At 46.8% G+C, this 19,805-nt stretch overlaps 1 protein-coding gene across 2 annotated transcripts in view; it reads left to right on the forward strand.

Annotated features, from left to right (window-relative positions):
• Positions 1–19,805, forward strand: part of PAPPA2 (pappalysin 2) — a 159,617-nt gene that overhangs the window by 103,087 nt on the left and 36,725 nt on the right. For both annotated transcript variants that reach the window (XM_060232479.1, XM_060232480.1), the window contains exons 15-16: positions 3,008–3,185; positions 5,058–5,271. In XM_060232479.1, the coding sequence (XP_060088462.1) occupies positions 3,008–3,185; positions 5,058–5,271 (392 nt within the window). The remainder of the gene's footprint in view (positions 1–3,007; positions 3,186–5,057; positions 5,272–19,805) is intronic.

The raw sequence follows: 19,805 nt of genomic DNA on the forward strand, positions 1-19,805 counted from the left end.
CCGCCAGGACCTGCCCATCACCTTAGATACAGTACATGAGCCCGAGGCCCCTTGCCTGTCTTCTGATTTAACTCTGGATCATTTCGACCCGCTCAGCCTGGAGGAAGTTGACGGAATCCTCTCCTCTGCGCGCCCTACAACTTGCGATCTGGACCCATGCCCCTCCTGGCTAATTAAATCTTGCCTGAGGGAGCTTGAATGTCCTTTACGGGACATCATAAATAGATCCCTCTCAGAGGGGCGTTTTCCATCATCCCTGAAAGAGGCTTTGGTCCGACCCCTCCTGAAAAAAACTACAGCAGATCCGGCCGAATTGGCAAACTACCGACCGGTCTCTAATTTACCGTTTTTAGGTAAAATAATTGAGAGGGCAGTGGCGTCGCAGTTGCAGAGCTTTCTGGATGACGCTTCCATCCTAGACCCTTGCCAGTCCGGCTTTCGCCCGGGCTATGGGACGGAGACAGTACTGGTCGCCCTGGTAGACGATCTCCAACGGCATCTGGATCGGGGCGGTGTGGCGGTGCTGATGTTGTTAGACCTGTCGGCCGCGTTCGACACGGTCGACCATCGGCTACTGACCCGCCGCCTCGCCGATATAGGGGTGAGGGGGTCTGCCTTACAATGGCTCTCCTCCTTCCTCGAGGATCGGGGACAAAGGGTGGCAATTGGTGGCGAGCGGTCCCGGAGGCGCACACTGGACTGTGGAGTGCCTCAGGGGGCAGTTCTCTCACCAATATTATTCAATATCTACATGCGCCCTCTTGCCCAGATTGCCAGGAGATACGGACTTGGGTGCCATCAATATGCAGATGACACCCAACTCTATCTGCTAATGGACGGCCGGCCTGGCTGCGTCCCTGAGAATCTAGACCGGGCCCTGCAGGATATGGCAATGTGGTTGAGGAGGAGCGGGCTGAAATTGAACCCAGCGAAGACAGAAGTCCTTTGTCTGGGTCGGGGCGCCCGGGAAGGGGAAACACCTCTTCCGGTCTTCGACGGGGCGCCGCTGAAAGCGGCGCACCGGGTTAGGAGTCTGGGAGTTTTACTGGAGCCTTCATTATCAATGGAGGCCCAGATTGCAGCCACTGCCAAGTCAGCCTTCTTCCACCTGAGGCGGGCAAGGCAGTTGGCTCCCTTCCTAGAGCGCCAAGATCTGGCAACGGTACTTCACGCAACGGTCACCTCGAGACTGGATTACTGTAATGCCCTCTACATGGGGCTGCCTCTGTACCGAACCCGGAAGCTGCAGCTGGTGCAGAACGCAGCGGCCAGGCTACTGTTGGGGCTCCCTAAATGGGAGCACATACAGCCTGGGCTGCGCGAGCTGCACTGGCTGCCAGTTATATACCGGGTTCGTTACAAAGTGCTGGTCATTACCTTTAAAGCCCTATATGGTCGAGGACCTGTCTACCTCAGGGACCGTCTCTCCCTATATGAACCCCAGAGAGCACTGAGGTCAGCTGGAAAAAACTTGCTGACTATCCCCGGACCAAGAGAGGTGAAGTTGCAATGCACCCGCAATCGGGCCTTCTCCTCTGTGGCCCCGAGCTTATGGAACCAACTTCCAGAGGAAATGCGGGCCCTGCGGGATCTTGAACAATTCCGCAGGGCCTGCAAGACTTTCCTCTTCCGACTGGCTTTCGATGATGTAGAAAATTAAGTACTAATGATACCGCCATCATAATAAAGAACAAATAGCAATAGCATTAGCACTTTTATAACTGTAATTAATTTTAAATCTATTAGAATTTTAATGTTGAATGTAACCTTGTTTTTATACAATGGAATGTTACTGTTACTGTTAGCCGCCCTGAGCCTGCCCCGGCGGGGAGGGCGGGATATAAATAAAATTATCTAATCTAATCTAATCTAATCTTCAGACTTTCCAGCTCGTGGGGAGATAGCTGGAGCCCTGCAGCAGCCACCCTACCTATATGTTCAGGCTCTCTCTGGGCCGTGATGCTGTCACAGCTCTTAAAACTACTGAGTTTGACACCGGTCTGGCAGTGGCTGGAGGTGGGACACAACCATCCCCCACAGTCTCTCTCAGGCACTGAGCCCAGCTCTACTAATGGTGGAAAGGACTGGCAATCTCATGTGCACAAGAAACTGCATGAACGGTTGTGTCCTTCATACAGCTGCCAAACCAGTGCCCAGAGTGGGTGTTCAAAGGGCCATGGCAGCCCAGGTGCACTTTACTCTCTCTTCCTCCTCCCTGTCTTCTCCTGCTGCCTCCGCTACCTGTGAGAGAGAGCAGGAACCTTCAGCCCAGCCAGGGCTCCAGCTGGCGCTCCTCTCTTCTCCACCAGGAAGCTCCCCGGACATAAAAACTTTGCCTGAAACAAATCTTTCATATGGTAGTGTGAAATTTTGTGAAACCGAAAATCATGCCATTTAAACATACAAAATGTAGTTAGAAAAAAACTAAAAATAATACTTAAAAAATTCTCCAGTGGCACTGCAGGAAAAATAAATCCTGGAAAAATGTTGCCTATGAGGGGCAGAAAGTGTGATGGGATCCTTCCTGCTACCCCTGAGACCAGTTTTCTGAAGGAAAATGGCCCTGGGGAGAGGTATTTCTCCCTTTTTGCAACTGCAAGTACGCAGAATCTAAATAACCTGAATCTGATTTGTTAGAAATATGTTGTATATAGTTTGTGAATCCATGGGTGGGGCCAGGGGTGGGATTCTAGCAGGAGCTCCTTTGCATATTAGGCCACACACCCCTGATGTAGCAAATCCTCTAAGAGCTTACAGGGCTCTTTTTTGTACGCTCTTGGAGGATTGGCTACATCAGGGGTGTGTGGCCTAATATGCAAAGGAGCTCCTGCTAGAATTCCACCCCTGGGTGGAGCCAACTTTGCCAATCACTCTTCTCCTGTGCAACTCAGAAGTTCGTCCCCTGTTAAAATTAGTTGCTGGCTGAGGGGTTAAGCAAAGTGCAGTTTTCAGATTGCCACAGCGCTCCCGTTGACAGAAACCGAGAGTCTTTTGTTTTGTTTCTCAGAAAGAAATCCTGCTGACTTGCAATTCTGGGCGTTGGGACAGATCTGTGACTTGTGACCCCGTTGACTGCCAGGTGCCTGACCAGTCGAATGTGCTTTATGCAGAGTTCTCATGCCCTAAAGGGACCACCTACCAGAAGCGATGTTTCTTCTCTTGCATCAAGCCATCTAAGCTTCAAGGTATGTCTCTGGCTTTTGAGGAGGAGGAGTCTTTAAGGGTGACTTTGGAGGGCAGCCCAAGCCCTTGAAAATTACACCTGCATTCTGCATCTTACCTTTACATTTACATTTCTCCTCTGATTACCAGCGTATGAGCTATATACACAAGAGAGCCAGCATGGTGTAGTAGATGGAGTGATGTACTAGATGCTGGACTGGACCTCGGGTTTGAATCCCCCACTTCAGCCATGAGGGGTCACTGGGTGAAGCTGGACCTGTCACACACTCTCAGCCTGACCTACCTCACAGAGTAGTTGTTATAGGAAATAGATGAGGGGAGAAAAATGTTCTGAGTTGGTTGGAGTCCCAACTGGAGAAATGATCAGGATTTAAATAAGTATATGCTGGATCCAGACCAGCAGCCTGGGACAGCAGCCTCCCATCCCAGAGTAAGCCAAGAGAAAGAAGCACCCTGGGGGCAGTCAGACTGCACACGGCCTACTGCTAGGACAGGAACAGGCCGCCTGTGCCCCAGAGGAGTGGTCAGACCTCCCAAGTGCTCGAGTAGCACTTCCCAGGTGCTCCCCAGCTGTTCAGACGTCTGGGAAAGGCGGCAGGGAAGCACAGTGGCGATTTGCCACCACATTTGAAATGGTAGCTTTTTCAGACACTCCAATGGGCGCTGGAGGACAGGGTGAGTATGGGAGTGGGACGGTCTCCAGATCTTCACGTCTGGGCTTGATTTTTTAAATCCATCTGAGGGCCATCCCTGTGTCACCTCAAACTGCTGGCCTGGACCCAGCCTCAGAGAAGAAAGTTCCCTATGTAGAGGGAGGCATGAAACTCTAGGATAATGGAAGCAAAAAAGAATATTTTAAAACAAACCAAAGATATCTTGATGCACAGTGATCTTTCTGTGCTCTCAAAAGCTGGAACAATCTCCTTGTATTCAATGATTACATTTGATCATAAGTGTGATAGAGTAGGTATGTCCATAACTTGGATGTAGGTATTTCCTTTGCCTCTGACCTTCTATTTGGGCAGACAGCCACTTTTCCCAGTGACTGTGGCGACAGCAGCTGGCCACTGTCTTGGATGTGAGGGAGGCTTCCATTTGGGCAGATTCGCCAGCCCCAATACCTTTATCCTAGTGGCCCTTATTAGCTTGGTCAAAGGGAGCCTGGTTTTGACCAGGTTGAAAAATTTCAAAGGCAACCTTGAAGTGAAATCTGTGTGGTGAAGCAGGGCTTCTTGAAGGAAGGGGTTTCAGTAGGTAAGAACTGGTACAGGGTTCTCTACTGATGTGTTACCCATTTCTCATCCCAGACTGTGAATGTACATTGCTTCTTACAAGGGACTAACTATACATCGCATCTCTGTGTCAGGTGAAAAAATGTCTCCTGAAGCTCTGCATTTCTCTGGCTTGCCGGGGCCTGATTAGAATTGGTACTGTGGGGAGAAGAGGCTGATGCCTTTCTCTTCCACTCTGTGCTGTTTTGCTTACCTGAAATGGCCCCAGGAAGCTGCTGGGAAATTATAGTGCGTAGCCCATCAGTACATCTTGAGTCCCCAATAGAAGTAGTAACTGCTCAGGGCCATTGCAGTGCAGGAGAATGGGGAATGCACTGCATCTTCCCAATGCATTGTATCAAACGCACCTGGGAATTCCAGAAGACACCTCTTCACCTGACCTGGGGACACCCCTGAGGGAAACATCATGTACTGTTGGGCCCTCAGTTGTGTGACCTTCTAGGAAAGTAGTGTTGTAGCCCACACTCCCCATCTGGCATGGAGAGTTGGGAAATGCAAGTGTGGATGCAGCCCATGGTGGGGCCACATAATTTTGTTTGAATGGGCTCTGTTTCTTTCTCTCTCTCTCTCTCTTGGAGTTAGGAATGAGTCAGTCGCTGACCTGCCTGGAGGACGGCCTCTGGTCGCTCCCTGAAGCTTACTGCAAGTTAGAGTGTGACACTCCACAGCCAGTCCCCAATGCTAAGCTGCTGCTGCCCCGATGCCTGCAAGGGAATCATGATGTTGGTTCTGTCTGCCGGTACAAATGCAAGCCTGGATACCACGTGGCAGAAACCACCGAGGGGAAGTCCAGGAAGTGAGTAAAACAAGCACTTCATTTTCCTTTCCTGTTTCCTCTTCTTTGTCAGCACAAATTTGCATTAAAAAGATAAAGGTAGTCCCCTGTGCAAGCTCCAGTCGTTTTCGACTCTGAGGTGACATTGCTTTCACAACATTTTCACAACAGACTTTTTATGGGGTGGTTTGCCATTGCCTTCCCCAGTCATCTACACTTTCCCCCCAGCAAGCTGGATACTCATTTTACCAACCTCAGAAGGATGGAAGGCTACAAAATTTACGAGGCTAAGATGCCCTTTTAAAACATCGTATCAGCTGCATTCCTTGGAAGGTACCCGGGATGTATACATTGGAGCAGACTGAGGATTCTGTGTTAATCTAGACAGTCACTCCAGTTTAAAGGTAAAAAGGTAAAAGGTATTCCCCTGTGCAAGCACCAGTTGTTTTTGACTCTGGGGTGATGTTGTTTTCACAACGTTTTCACGGCAGACTTTTTGTGGGGTGGTTTGCCATTGCCTTCCCCAGTCATCTACACTTTCCCCCCAGCAAGCTGGGTACTCATTTTACCAACCTTGGAAGGATGGAAGGCTGAGTCAACCTGGACCCAGCTACCTGAACCAGTACTGCAGCTCTACCACTCTGCACCACAGGACTCCAGTTTAGGACATTGCTAAACATGGGGTACATACCCAGGAGATCCATCTGATGTTGGCAGGCCTTGTTTTGGGCAGGAGCTCATAGGAGTGGAGCTCCAGAATTTCTAAATTTTATTCTCCTCTTTCTTTCTTACCCTTCCCCGCCCCGCCCCCCCAAAAAGCTTGCTTCTGGACTCCATTGTTCAAAACCCTCAGTGAGAATTTTGCTGACCTCTAAGATTTGACAAACTTTCTAATATTTTCCCCCACACCAAATGGGAATGTAACCAAAACATATAAAGCAGACAGATAGAAATCTTTATCATGCCACTGTGGCCACATAGGAGAAAGTGATTTAAAAAGTATGATGGGAGTAAGGTTTTATTATGACAATTATAATTCCAGAAGCATTTTAAAGTACGATGTTGAACTGATATAATTTGGTACACCTTCCGGTGATATCAGGGGTGTGTGGCATATGCAAATGAGTTATGCAAATGAATTCTACAAAAATGACCCATGGATGTTGGACAAGTCACAGAGTGAGTCAAGTTTTGTAACCAAAAGGGTGAGCAAAGTTAGTATCAAAGAGAGCCAGTTCGGTATAGTGGTTAAGTGTGTGAACTCTTATCTGGGAGAACCAGGTTTGATTCCCTGCTCCTCCACTTGCAGCTGCTGGAATGGCCTTGGGTCAGCCATAGCTCTGGCAGAGGTTGTCCTTGAAAGGGTAGCTGCTGTGAGAGCCCTCTCAGCCCCACCCACCTCACAGGGTGACTGTTGTGGGGGGAGAAGATATAGGAGATTGTAAGCCGTTTTGAGTCTCTGATTCGGAGAGAAGGGTGGGGTATAAATCTGCAGTCTTCTTCTAAGGAGTGCTTCAGGAGGGCAAGCAGAGAGAAGTAAGGTCAGCTGATATAGTTTGGGCAGACTTCCTAGTGTGGTGAGATGAATGGTAAAGTAAGGGGAGGGGCTGTGGTTCAGTGGTGGAGCATCTGCCAGGCTTAATCCATGGCATTTCCAGTTAAAAGGAATAGGTAAATAAGTGGATGTGGAAGGTCCCTACTTGAGACCCTGGAGAGAGCCACTGACAGTCGGAGTAGACTATCATACCAACCTTGATTTGATGCAATTTCTCTTTGGCTCCTTTTGTGCATGACCATTCTAATGGCCTTTGGCTGTACACAGTAAATGCTGTCTACCTACCGATCAGCCAGCTGACTATGATAAACCAGCAGTCTGAGGATAGGCAGCTTCATGTGTTTATGCATATGCGTGTATCTGCATTGTTGTAAGCCGTGCTTTAACCAGAATGAGAGATGTAATGACTGGCAGGGCTTTTTCGGTAAAAGGAACTCCTTTGCATATTAGTCCACACACCCCTGATGTAGCAATCCTCCAAGAGTTTACGAGACTCTTAGTACAAGACCTACTGTAAGCTCCAGGAGGATTAGCTACATCAGGGGTGTGTGGCCTGATATGCAAAGGAGTTCCTGCTGCAGAAAAAGCCCTGTTGACTGGCAAATGAACTCATCATAGAATTGAGTTATGGGGTGACTGGAGCTTGAAGCTGTAAATAAGGGATTCCTTTAGAGGCAGAAATTGAAGCTCACGAGGTGCACTCTGACAGCGGTTCTGATAGACTTCCGAATAAGGAGCCAAGACCCAGCTGTTCGTTGAAGTACCTGTGATCTAAGGATTCGTGTTTTATGAGTTGTTAATTGGATATTTTTTTTTTAAAAAAAATTGTTTTGATAGTTATATTTAGAGTTTGTATGTAAGTTCCTGCGGTTTTAAATTGGTTTGTAAACGGCCTTGAGTGCATGTCAGGAATGGGGTAAAAATATGATTCTCTTAAAATAAATAAATGCTCCTAAGATTTCAAAGGTTTACATTTGGTTAGAGATTGTTTAGCAAGGACTTCTCTGCACCCAGAGTTCAAGTTCTTTGGCAAGGAAAGACCAGATTCTGTGTTCAGAAATATTATGGAAATTCAATTTGTGTGTATTCACTTGCATACTTCGTTCTAGACTGGATTCAGTGGAGTATTGCTACAGATGGAAGGGATTTTGCCCCACAGAGTGCGACTTTCTTGTCTCTCCCTTCCTTCCCCCCTTTTGCCCAAAATGCCCCTGAGAATGCTGCTCCTGGGGAATGAGAGACCCCCCCCCCTCCGAAATAGTAATTTGTGTGGCATTTTAAGCAGCAACAGGAGTATGGAGGTGAGAAAGCGGCACCTGAATTTCCTTGCTCTTAAGTAATTTATCTTTGGCAATGAAGGTCTGAAAAGGAAGAATAAATTTTGCCTTTTGGCATCATCATTCCCTTTTTAAAAACAAATCTCACTCCTCCCTGATTATGCCAATCACTCCTCTAAACATTTTACTCCCCCTTATTGTACCTGGGGTTCTCATACAGTCAGAACAGCTTGCCTAGAACCACCTTACTGAGTTCATGGCTGTGCTTTTCTGTGCCTGTTATACTTGATGGAAAGGAGAGACTGAATATAGGGGAAAGTTTGTTGAGATAAAATGTCAAGAAGAAGCTTGTTATCACAAATATGCAGAAGATGTGCATTTCTGATATCACTCTGAATTGCATTGTGAAATGTATCATATTTTTCAAACTCCAGGAAATTGCAATTTAAGGTAAGTAATAGGTTTTTATGCCCCCGTCCCAAATTCACTTCAAAATTCAATTTACAGGAATCAAATAGTAAGGCAAATGACAGTTAAAATTTAATCCAAAATTATTTCTGCAGAAGCTGTAGCCAGCACTGATGGAAAGGTGTCTAGCTGCTTCCAGGAGAGAGCCACCATGATGCAGTGGTTAAAGACAGCAAATTCTGGAGAACGTTTGATTCCCCACTCCTCATCCACATGAAGCCAGCTGGTTGACCTTGAGCCAGTCAAGCTTTCACAGAATTCTCTCAGCCTCACCTACCTCATGAGGTGCCTGTTGTGGGGAGAGGAAGGGAAGGTGATTGGAAGCTGCCTTGGGACTCCCTATGGTAGAGAAAATCAGGGTATAAAAACCATCTCCTCCTCCTCCTCGCATATAGAAAGGAAGCATTCTTAGTTGGAGCCGGACCAAGTCATTATGGAGGGGTGTCTGGTTGTTTCATGAGCTCACTCTGGCCTCACAGATGGCAATTGGAAACTGAAAGAAGAGAGGCTGTCTAGATGGATGTTATGGAAGTCTGAGTAAACAAACATATGATTGGGCTGTGAATATTTATTTAAATATTTGCACTCTCTTTTCTCTCCAATGGGAATCCAAAAGGGCGTACTCTCCTCTCCCCCACAGCATCCTCACAACAGCTTCCACAGGCCTGTGAGGCAAGTTAGGCTGAGAGAGAGGGAGGAGCTTCCACAGGCCTGTGAGGAAGGTTAGGCTGAGAGAGAGGGAGGGTCTCCCGGTTCTTAGTCCAACACACTAACTGTCACGTCACATGAGCCACATTTGAAAGAATAAGAAGTTAAAAAGTGGTCTCTTCTTAGTAGGTGAGAAGTCAGGTGTGTTCTGACATTCAGTGTCACAGAGATCATTCATCCTTGTTGTCTTGGGGTCATTTCCATTTGCACGTAGCTGTTAATCTGCTAATATGTCTCCACAGTCCCATTCCTTCCTTCCCTGCTCTAATCCATGTGAAGAAAAAGTTAACTTTTTAGGAAAACGATCAAAACACAGCGCATAATTTATACAAATTTGCATAATTACACTGTCAGACCTTTTTTAAAAAAATAAAAATGTAGAATTCTAGGCTCCCAGTGGTATTGGATGTTTTTCAAAAAAATATTATTTCTGGATAGAAAAAATTTACCGCAATTGTAAAATAGTTTTGTATGAATAAAATTTGCATTATTTGGCAAGCTTGCAGGATATGGCTTTCTTTGTGACAGAATTTTAGCTTTCCCTTTTGCAGCAAAACTGGCATCCCATCTCTAATCCATTTTCTGGCCTAACATTTCTGAATTTTCAGGGAAAAGGGAACAGTGTATTTTCCTTCCACTTTCATTACTAGACTCAACTGTCTGTCTATCCCAGGTCCTTGGAAGGAGATGAGAGAAGGGTGTTGAGAGATATAAACAGGACTCTTATGGCACCTTAAAGTCTAACAACATTTATTCCAGCGTAAACTGCTGTGAACCAGAGCCCACTTCCTTGGATGCTTTAAGTAGATTCTCACTTGTAGGGAGGGTGTGTGGAAAAAACAGAACACCAGGGTCAAGGGGCCATGAAGTGCAGGAAGTAGTTATGCAAAATTCAAACTGAATCAAGAAAAATATAGAGACTATTTTGTAGTTATGCTAAACTAGTTACCCCTGTACTGGTTGGAGAGTTCCAGGTTTTGTTAAGATAATTAACACCTGTAAATGAGTGGGAAATCTCCAGTTTTGGTTCACAGGAAGGAGAAGTTGAACCTATTGGGGACATTCTAGGACACTGCTGACTAGTGCTTGTTTGGTGTAGTAGTTAAGTGTACGGACTCCTATCTGGGAGAACTGAGTTTGATTCCCCACTCCTCTACTTGCAGCTGCTGGAATGACCTTGGGTTAGCCATAGTTATCGCGCAAGTTGTCCTTGAAAGGGCAGCTTCTGTGGGAGCTCTCTCAGCCCCATCCACCTCACAGGGTGTCTGTTGTGGCGGGGAAAGATATAGGAGATTGTAAGCCACTCTGAGTCTCTGATTCAGAGAGAATGGCGGGATATAAATCTGCAGTCTTCTTCTTTTTGTTCTTGTTCTTCTTCCTTCTTCTTCTTCTTGTTCTTCTTTTTCTTGTCTGCTGTCTTTCAGAGGAGCTGCTGTTGTTTTGCATAATAGACAGCTGAGTGCAGTGGAAAGGAAAGAGGGGTCTGTGTCCACTACTCCCCTCCCCCCATCCCTTTCGTTTGTGACTTCTACTTCCCTATCTCCCCTTGTGTTTGTGACTTTTAAGTAATTCGACAAACCCTCAAATGTTTGGGGTTTTTTGCTTTGGAAGAAAAAAACAACAACAACTTGGGAGGTCCCCTGGTATTCTGACCTGGCTTCAGTGGAACGTCTGTCATCCCCTCTGATAATGTTGATAACATAAAAAACTTCTTCTGTATAGATGAGAGACCAGCTTTGCTATTTTGAAATCCATTTTATAAAGACTTGCCACTTCCTGTGCCCAGTTTTTGTAGAGGAAGCAAGCAGATTGAATTGCATAATCTTCAGTCATTTTTGACTTTAATTATTTCTTGGAAAGTAATTTGTGTGCTCTTCGGAGACTTTGGTCATCAACATTTAGGGCCCATGAAAATAAGGAATAGTAGCTGGTGAACTGCCGAAAGTTCATGGAGATGTTTTCTGTTCTTATTTACCTTTTCTGCAAGCACTTGTACAACCTAAAGTAGCCTATTTTGTCCATGTTTTATGAAAAGCAAGTCCTATTGGTATCAGTAGAAAAGAGCAAGGGTCCAATAACAACTTAAAGACTAACATAATTTGTGGCCGATTCGGGTGGGAAGTGTTGATCTGAAGCGACAGAACAAAATTTGCGTGCAGTGGCACCTTTAAGACCAATAAAGTTTTGTTCATTTGTTTATTTATATTCATTCATTCATTTATATCGTGAATAAAAACATTGTGGGTCTTAAAGGTGCCACTGGACTCAAATTTTGTTCTGTAATTTGTGGCCGGGTATGAGAGTTCACGAATCACTGCTCCCTTCTTCAGATAACAAGAACTGAGCAGTGACTCATGAAAGCTCCTACCCTGCCAGAAATTTTGTTAGTTTTTAAGGTGCTGCTGGACTCTTGCTCTTTTCTGCTGCTACAGATCGACTGTCATGGCTACCCATCTTGATCTATTTTCTGGTATCAACAATACAAGATGATAATATTGCAGCCTTTAGATTTATACATTTTAGAGCTCTCTTTGAGTACCTCATAACAACCCTTGAGGTAGGTCGTCATGATTCCCATTATATGGATGAATAGTGGACTCCATCAACAATTCTTGTCCACAGGAAGATAACCTATAGAGCGTGTCGGTGGATTCGACTTGTAGCCATTCATCAGAGAGAGGCATGCATAGGAATCTGGAAATAGTTTGGTATTCTCTTGTCTGAGAACTCAGAATGCTTTCTACATGGAAGTGCTTTGATTAGTCTTCACTTGGAGTATTGTGTTCAGTTTGGAGCACTGCAGTTTAAGAAGGATGTTGACAAACTGGAAAGTATCCAGAGGAGGGCAACCAAAATGTTGAGGGGTCTGGACACCATGTGAGGTTAGTAAAAGTTGAAGGAGCTGAGTATGTTTAGCCTGGAGAGGAGATGACAAAGAGGTGACATGACAGCCATCTTCAAATATTTGAAGGGTTGTCATATAGAGCAGGGGTGGCCAACGGTAGCTCTGCAGATGTTTTTTGCCTACAACTCCCATCAGCCCCTGCCAGATTGGTCAATGGCTGGGGCTGATGGGAGTTGTAGGCAAAAAACATCTGGAGAGCTACCGTTGGCCACACCTGATATAGAGGATGGAGTGGAGTTGTTTTCTGTTGCTTCAGAAGGTCAGATCAGATTCAGTAGATTAAAATTAAATCAATAGAGTTTTGGGGTAAACGTTAGTAAGAACTGCCTGACAGAGCGATCCTCAGTGGAACAGGCTTCCTTGGGAGGTGGTGGGCTCTCTTTTTTTGGAGGTTTTTACACAGAGGCTAGATGGCCATCTGACAGCAATGCTGATTCTGTGCATTTAGGCAGATCAAAAGAGAAAGAGCAGGAAGGGATGAGTCAGTGCTCAGCTCTCGGGGCCATTTCTTACATGCCCCGGGTAATGCCAATCACCACTTTGGTGGAAGGAATTTTCCTCCAGGCCAATTTGGCCAGGGGTCCTGAAGGCTTTTTGCCTCCTCTGGGCAGGGGTATCACTGGGGGAATGGGGGTGGTAGATGGAAGGTAGTTGTGAATTTCCCACATTGTGCAGGATGATGACCCATGAAGTTACTTTCTGTGTTGCAGATGGGACAGCTAGTGATGAAAAACAGATTGTAATTTGCGCATCAGGTATGGCCTGATGCGCAAATTTGCATATTAGGCCACACCCTCTGATGTAGCCAATCCTCCAAGAGCTACAGGGCTCTTAGACAAGGACTATTGTAAGCTCTTGGAGGATTGGCTACATCAAGGGGGTGTAGCCAAATATGCAAAGGAATTCCTGTTACAAAAAAAGTCCAGGCTGGTACTATCCAAAAGCTGATTCTCAACATCTGTGCTTCAGCCACAGGCTGAAAAAGAGAACAACTGGGGAGGAGGCAGATTTGTGTGTGATAAAGATAGTGGGATTGGAAGATGAGAGTAAAGGAACACAGAGTTCCTTTTCCTCTGTCCTGCCTCCACCAACCATCGTAACCACAATACAATAAAGCCCAGTGGTACCGTTAAGACCAACAAGTTTCGTGGCGCTCTGGGGAAGGAAATATCTCTCCCGGCCTTTGACGGTGCCCCGCTGAAGGCGGCGCAACGGGTAAAGAGCTTGGGTGTTTTACTGGAGCCTTCATTATCAATGGCGGCCCAGATAACAGCCACTGCCAAGTCTGCATTTTTCCATCTGAGGCGGGCGAGGCAGTTGGCCCCTTTCCTAGAGCGTCGGGACCTAGCAACGGTGATCCATGCGACGGTCACCTCAAGACTGGACTACTGTAACGCCCTCTACATGGGGCTGCCTCTGTGCCGGACCCGGAAGTTGCAGCTAGTGCAGAATGCGGCGGCCAGGCTGTTGCTTGGTCTCCCAAGATGGGAGCATATACGGCCGGGGCTACGCGAACTGCACTGGCTGCCGATTGTATACAGGGTCCAGTACAAAGTGCTGGTCATCACCTTTAAAGCCCTATATGGCCGAGGACCGACCTACCTGAGGGACTGTCTCTCCCCATACGAGCCCCAGAGAGCACTGAGGTCAGTAGGGAAAAACAGACTGACCATCCCTGGGCCAAAAGAAGTTAAACTTCGAAATACCCGCACACGGGCCTTTTCTGCTGCGGACCCATACCTTTGGAATCAGCTCCCAGAGGAGGTGCGGGCCCTGCGGAGCCTTGATCAGTTCCGCAGGGCCTGCAAGACTACCCTCTTTAAGTTAGCGTTTATGAACAGCTAAACTATAAGTGTACAACACGCTAAAATGGTCCGGCTCAGGGATCTGCTATTGATATGCCAACCGACAGAGATAGTGTCAAACAATAATGTTGCCGCCAGATGTACTGTTAGATTTAGAATTTTTCTAATTAAGTATTGATTGGTTTTAATGTCTTAATGTCTCTACCACTGTGGCGGGGGAGGGCGGGATACAAATAAAATTTTACTTTACTTTACTTACTTCATTTGAGGTATGAGCTTTCATTCAAGCTACTTCTTCAGATAATATGCAAATTGCTACTTCAGATAGAATGCAATGGAAGAAAACCATTCAAACTTGTATAGACAGGGTCGAAAAGCAAATTACAGTGTCAACAGCTGTATGGATCCAATTAAGGGGGAACAACATTTAAAGCAATAAAGGGTGTAAGAGAATCTTTACTAATTGTGGGAAGTTAACTGAGATTAACTGAATGGTTTTCTTCCACTGCATTTTACCTGAAGCAGTGCTTGCACACAAAAGCTCATACCTTGAATAAAACGTTGTTGGTCTTAAAGGTGCCACTGGATTTTATTCTACTGCTGGACTAGTCTATTGCTTCAGACCAACACAGCTACCTACCTGGATGTATCCATAACACATTTGTGTGTGTGCAGGTATACAGGAATGGGTGTTCCTGCTACAAAGGAGTTCCTACTACAAAAAAAAAGCCCTGGTACCAGCCAAGTTTCCCAGAGTTGGGGCACACATGTGGAGTAGGGAGAGATACATATTCTAGGGATCCCAAGGCAGGTTGAATCCTTCCCTACCACCACCAACTTCCTGGGTAAGTTAAATGTCTACTGGCAGAGCACTGACAACAGTGCCGGCTCACCCACTAGGCAAACTAAGCGGTTGCCTAGGGCACCGGGAGATTGGGGGCAGCAGATTGAGCTCTCCCCACCTCCGGTACCCCAGCCAGGCAACCGCCTAGTTTGGATTTCTTCCTTCCCCCCTCCCCGTGCCACCGCTGCTACCGCAGCCGCCGCTAGCACCCTCCGGCCCACCCCTGCCCCCTACAGCTCCCCACTAGCCCCCTCTGGCCCGCCGACACCGCTCTGCTCATTCGCTCGCCGCCTCTCCCCTCTGCCGCTCAGCGTGACAAAAACTAAGGCCTGCCGACTCCTGGTAGCCCACGCCTGTGCATTTTGTTAAGAGACTCTTATCAAAATGCGCAGGCGTGGGCTGCCAGGAGCCGGCAGGCCTTAGTTTTAGTCGCGCTGAGCGGCGGAGGGGAGGGGCGGCAAGCGAGTGAGCAGAGTGGCAGAGGTGCAGGGACGTCGGTGGGCCAGAGGAGGCAGGCCAGAGGGGGCTAGCAGTGGTGGCGGCGGGGGGGGGGAGGGAGGTAAACGGGAAAGGGAGGGAAAAGGGGTGGTGGAGGAGGCGGGTGGCTGCCGCGCCTTGGCGGGGCACCAGGGGGAGTGGGGGGGGGTGGAGCATGGTGTTGCATTACAGCGCTGCGGGGGGCAGCCTGCCTAGGGCACCAGGCACCCACAGGCCAGTGCTGACTGGCATTTGTGGGAAAGGCTTCATTCCCTCTGCCCCAACATCCTGGCCTAATTTGGAAAAAGGGGGCCCAGAAAAGGTGCTTGCATCACTCTGTGGATAATTCTTTGCATGTGGCTTTAGAAGAGAATCAGGTTCCATGTAGTTAAGGAGAGTTAAGTCACATTACATGGAATACAATGATTCTTTCCCTCTGAGGGTTTAGTTCTGTTTTCATATAGATTGTAGCTGCTTTTGTTGTGTTTTCAGGGAGGACACTGGCATGGTGGGAATTCTCCATGTTAAATACTGGGTCCGATGCATGAGGAGGCTCTTGTGTAGTGATTAAAGTTCTTTATTAGTGATTCAGCATGTTTACTAAGTGACTACAAAAACTACTGCTAGGCACCAGAACATGTGGCAATATATATAATTGGGGCAGGAGAAACCCAGCCCCCAAGAAGCAGAAACTCTTCTGTGATTGCGCCCTTTTTGGATCCTTCATTAGAATATGCATCCTCATTGGGAGATCCTAGGGTCCTCTGATACTGCCTCCCGATTGGCCAGTTTGAATTATGCAGCCAATCAGGCTGCAGATCTTTGGATCCTCTCAGTCTATTGTGTTGTGCCTCTAGCTCAGGACACTACACCCAACATGTCCAGGCATGCCTTCTCATACATAGCACTCCCCTTACACCTTTTGCACACTGAAAGTGTTCATGCCAAATGCTTTTTACTTCTCCGTGGGGGAAACTTATATGTACCCTACAGAATGGATAGAAGCAGCTTTTGAATTAGGGGGTATGAATGCCTAATTTTCAGCAGGAAAATAGGCAGTGTTCAACACACACATACTAGTGGGTTGAATAATTCAATATCTGCTACCCCCACATCCCCTACTGCCCCCCCCCCCGCCTTCACCTTTAAATTGTACTTCTGGGCTGCAGTGTGTTTAAAACAGTGGTACTCTTTCTGCAGCTTGTAGTGAGCTACATTCACAGTTACCATCAACCAAAAGAGCCACATTTAATTTCACCCTGCTTTGCAGCTTACCTGTTCTTCTGGCAGCAACTGCTTCAAGGTGGGAACAACCTCTTGGTCACAAGCCCCCCTGGATAAGGGCTTTGCTCCTGTGTTTCAGGAGCCATATTGGAGAACAGTGCTCAGAAGAGTCAAAAGTGGCATGTGAAAGACACACATGTGGCTCCTGAACCACTGAGTGAATATCGCTGTTCTTTAAAAAAGCGTCAGGACACAGAACTCTACCCAGTGCAGCATAGAATTCCATCTTCAGAAAGATGCTGTTTTATTCTTCTGATACCAGTATTTCAACACTGCCCCAGTCTGCATGTACTCAGAACATTTCCCTGTTCACAACATTACAGGTATTGAGTTGCGGTTGAAGACAGAGGGGCGAGCAGTTTAAAAAAATTAAGAAACACTACATTCAAGGGGAATTGCTCATCAGCTGATGAGATTCAGGGCAGCTCTTCAGAGCGGCTCAGGAGGCAGTTGTCTAGCTGTACAAACTACTAGCCCACAATTTTTTTTTTTACTGGCTTGCTTGCTCACTTTATATATATTTTAGATTTTTTTGTGGCATATTTATGGCCTGAGAAGAATAAAAGAAGACACAAATACTTCCTGACCCGGCTGCTAGATGCAATTCTTACTCATCACAGGCAACCAGATATTTACAGTCTTACAAAAAGATCTCCCCAATGCCTTGGATCAATCAACCCCATTATCTCTCTAGCCATTATTTATTTACTTCATTGAAAGTCCTCGTTTCTTGCTGAAATAGCCTGCTTAGCCCAGCTTGTCAGAATTTGGGAGCTAAGCAGGGTTGGGCACGGACAGTATTTGGATGGGAGGACCACCAAAGAAGACTGGGGTTGCTATGTGGAGGAAGGCAATGACAAACCACCTCCACTTGTCTCTTGCCTGGAAACTCCAGGCGATGGGGTCACCAGGAGTCAGTTGCATCTCTCTCTCTCTCTTTCTCTCTCTTGACTGCTTGCCAGACTAATGAGTGAGTTTCTAATTACATCTTATTATAGCCACCTTCTAGAGGGGTTTAGATAAAAATATGGATTACAGGTCCATCAGTGGCTATTAGCCACAGTGTGTGTGTATATATACATTTTTTTGCCACTGTGACACAGAGTGTTGGACTGGATGGGCCGTTGGCCTGATCCAACATGGCTTCTCTTATGTTCTTATGTTCTTAATCTTCATGAAAGTGAGTTTAATTTAATGAATGAAAAAATGAAAAAAAGTGACTGAGAGAGAGGAGAAAATGTGGGATTGGTTGGGGGAGTGTGTGTGTGTGTATGTGTCTGCATGCCAGGCCTGTAGCTTAACCAGGGTCCCACGGGGCCTGCCCCCCCCACAGTTTTTTGGGGGGCCCTCACCTCCTGCCTCCCTCCTGCTTGGTTTAAATCACATGGGAGTGGCATCCAGGAGCAGCTGCTGCACCTCCCATGCCATTTATAGGGCCCAGAAGAAATCAGCTGACCAGCGGGGTCTAAATTATGCAGGACGGGTGGCAGGAGCAGTCACCAGGGGAGGGACAGTGGCTCAGTGGTAGAGCATCTGCTTGGGAAGCAGAAGGTCCCAGGTTCAATCCCTGGCATCTCCAAAAAAGGGTCCAGGCAAATAGGTGTGAGACCCTGGAGAGCTGCTGCCAGTCTGAGTAGACAATACTGACTTTGATGGACCAAGGGTCTGATTCAGTATAAGGCAGCTTCATATGTCCACCAGTTTTCTGTGCAATTTAAAGGACCCCCTTCCCCACGGCCCCCAATGGCCCTCTTCCCCTGCTGTCCCTAGCTACGGGGCAAGTGCATGCACATGCACGCTCATGAGAGAGACAGTGAGAGAGTGGCCACAGGCTGTTCAATAGCATTTTGAAAAAAATTCTATCTGCATCTCTTCCCTTTTTCTTAGAACCCTCCTCACACTCTCTCCTCCCCTTCCTTGGTGAGATCCGTAAGGATGTCTGATCCTTCCCTGGCCCCACTTCCTTCAGTAAAACCCATGTTTGGATAACAGTGGAGCAGATTGAAGTTAGATCATAAAAAAGGTTAAATGTAGGGGGGGGGGGAGGAAATACTCCTCAGGGTGGGAACTGGAAATGCTTCAGAAAGGCCACCGCGGGTGAATGAGGATAGAGCGAGGATGACCAAGAGTGTAGAGTTTGGCCGCAGGCCATCTAACATTAACTGGAAATGTATACAGCCCTGCTAATATTTGTGCACTAAATGAATTCCAGAGCCTATGCCAAGGAAACCCAGGTTTCCCCCCTCTTTTTTTTTGCTTTTGCCCTGTAAACTAAAAAAAAAGTGCTCCTATTAAATTCTGAAGACCATCTTCATGTATTTTTGTGTTTGTTTTTACAAAATAAACTTGCTCAGTTGGCATGCTTTATTTTGAACATGATTATGGGTTGCCAGCTCACAACACACAGATCCTGTTGATCATTTTAAATGTTACTCAACAGAGGGACAGGGCTCATCCACTGTTCTGTCTCTTCTCTGCCTTCTCAAGCAGACTTCAGTTTTACTCTACAGTAGGGAAACTATAAATGTGTATTGTTTTCAGTTTGTGCAGAGTTTCCAACTTCCACCAGTATGAAACCAGGAGATAAAGCACAGGTAAGCAAGCTGTGAAAGGGAGTGTTTAGCTGTAGAAAGAAATAATTAATTACTTTTTTCCAGGGCTTTTTTCGAGGAAAAGGCCCAACGGGAACTCATTTGCATATTAGGCCACACCCCCTGACATCACCATTGTTTTACACAGGGCTTTTTTGTAGAAAAAGCCCAGCAGGTGCTGATTTGCATATTAGGCCACACCCCGTGACACCAAGCCAGCCAGAACTGCGTTCCTATGCATTCCTGCTAACCCCCCCCCTGCTTTTTTCATTGAGGGGTGTGTAGCTGTAGAAGGATGTAGTTAATTAATTCTTAATTAATTGTCCCTTGAAAGCTCATCAACAGCTAACCTGGATCACAAGTTAACATGAATGCACTGCAGTTTGCCAGTCCACAGTAAGATAATGTCCTCTAGCCAGTTGTACAGTTTAACATATGAAACTGCCTTATACTGAACCAGACCCTCGGTCCATCAAAGTCAGTATTGTCTACTCAGACTGGCAGCGACTCTCCAGGGTTTCAAGCTGAGGTTTTTCACGCCTATTTGCCTGGACCCATTTTAGTTAGAGATGCCAGGGATTGAACCTGGAACCTTCTGCTCACCAAGCAGATGCTGTACCACTGAGCCACCGTCCCTGCTG

Source organism: Heteronotia binoei, chromosome 2 (assembly GCF_032191835.1).
Source record: "Heteronotia binoei isolate CCM8104 ecotype False Entrance Well chromosome 2, APGP_CSIRO_Hbin_v1, whole genome shotgun sequence".
NCBI lineage: Eukaryota > Metazoa > Chordata > Lepidosauria > Squamata > Gekkonidae > Heteronotia > Heteronotia binoei.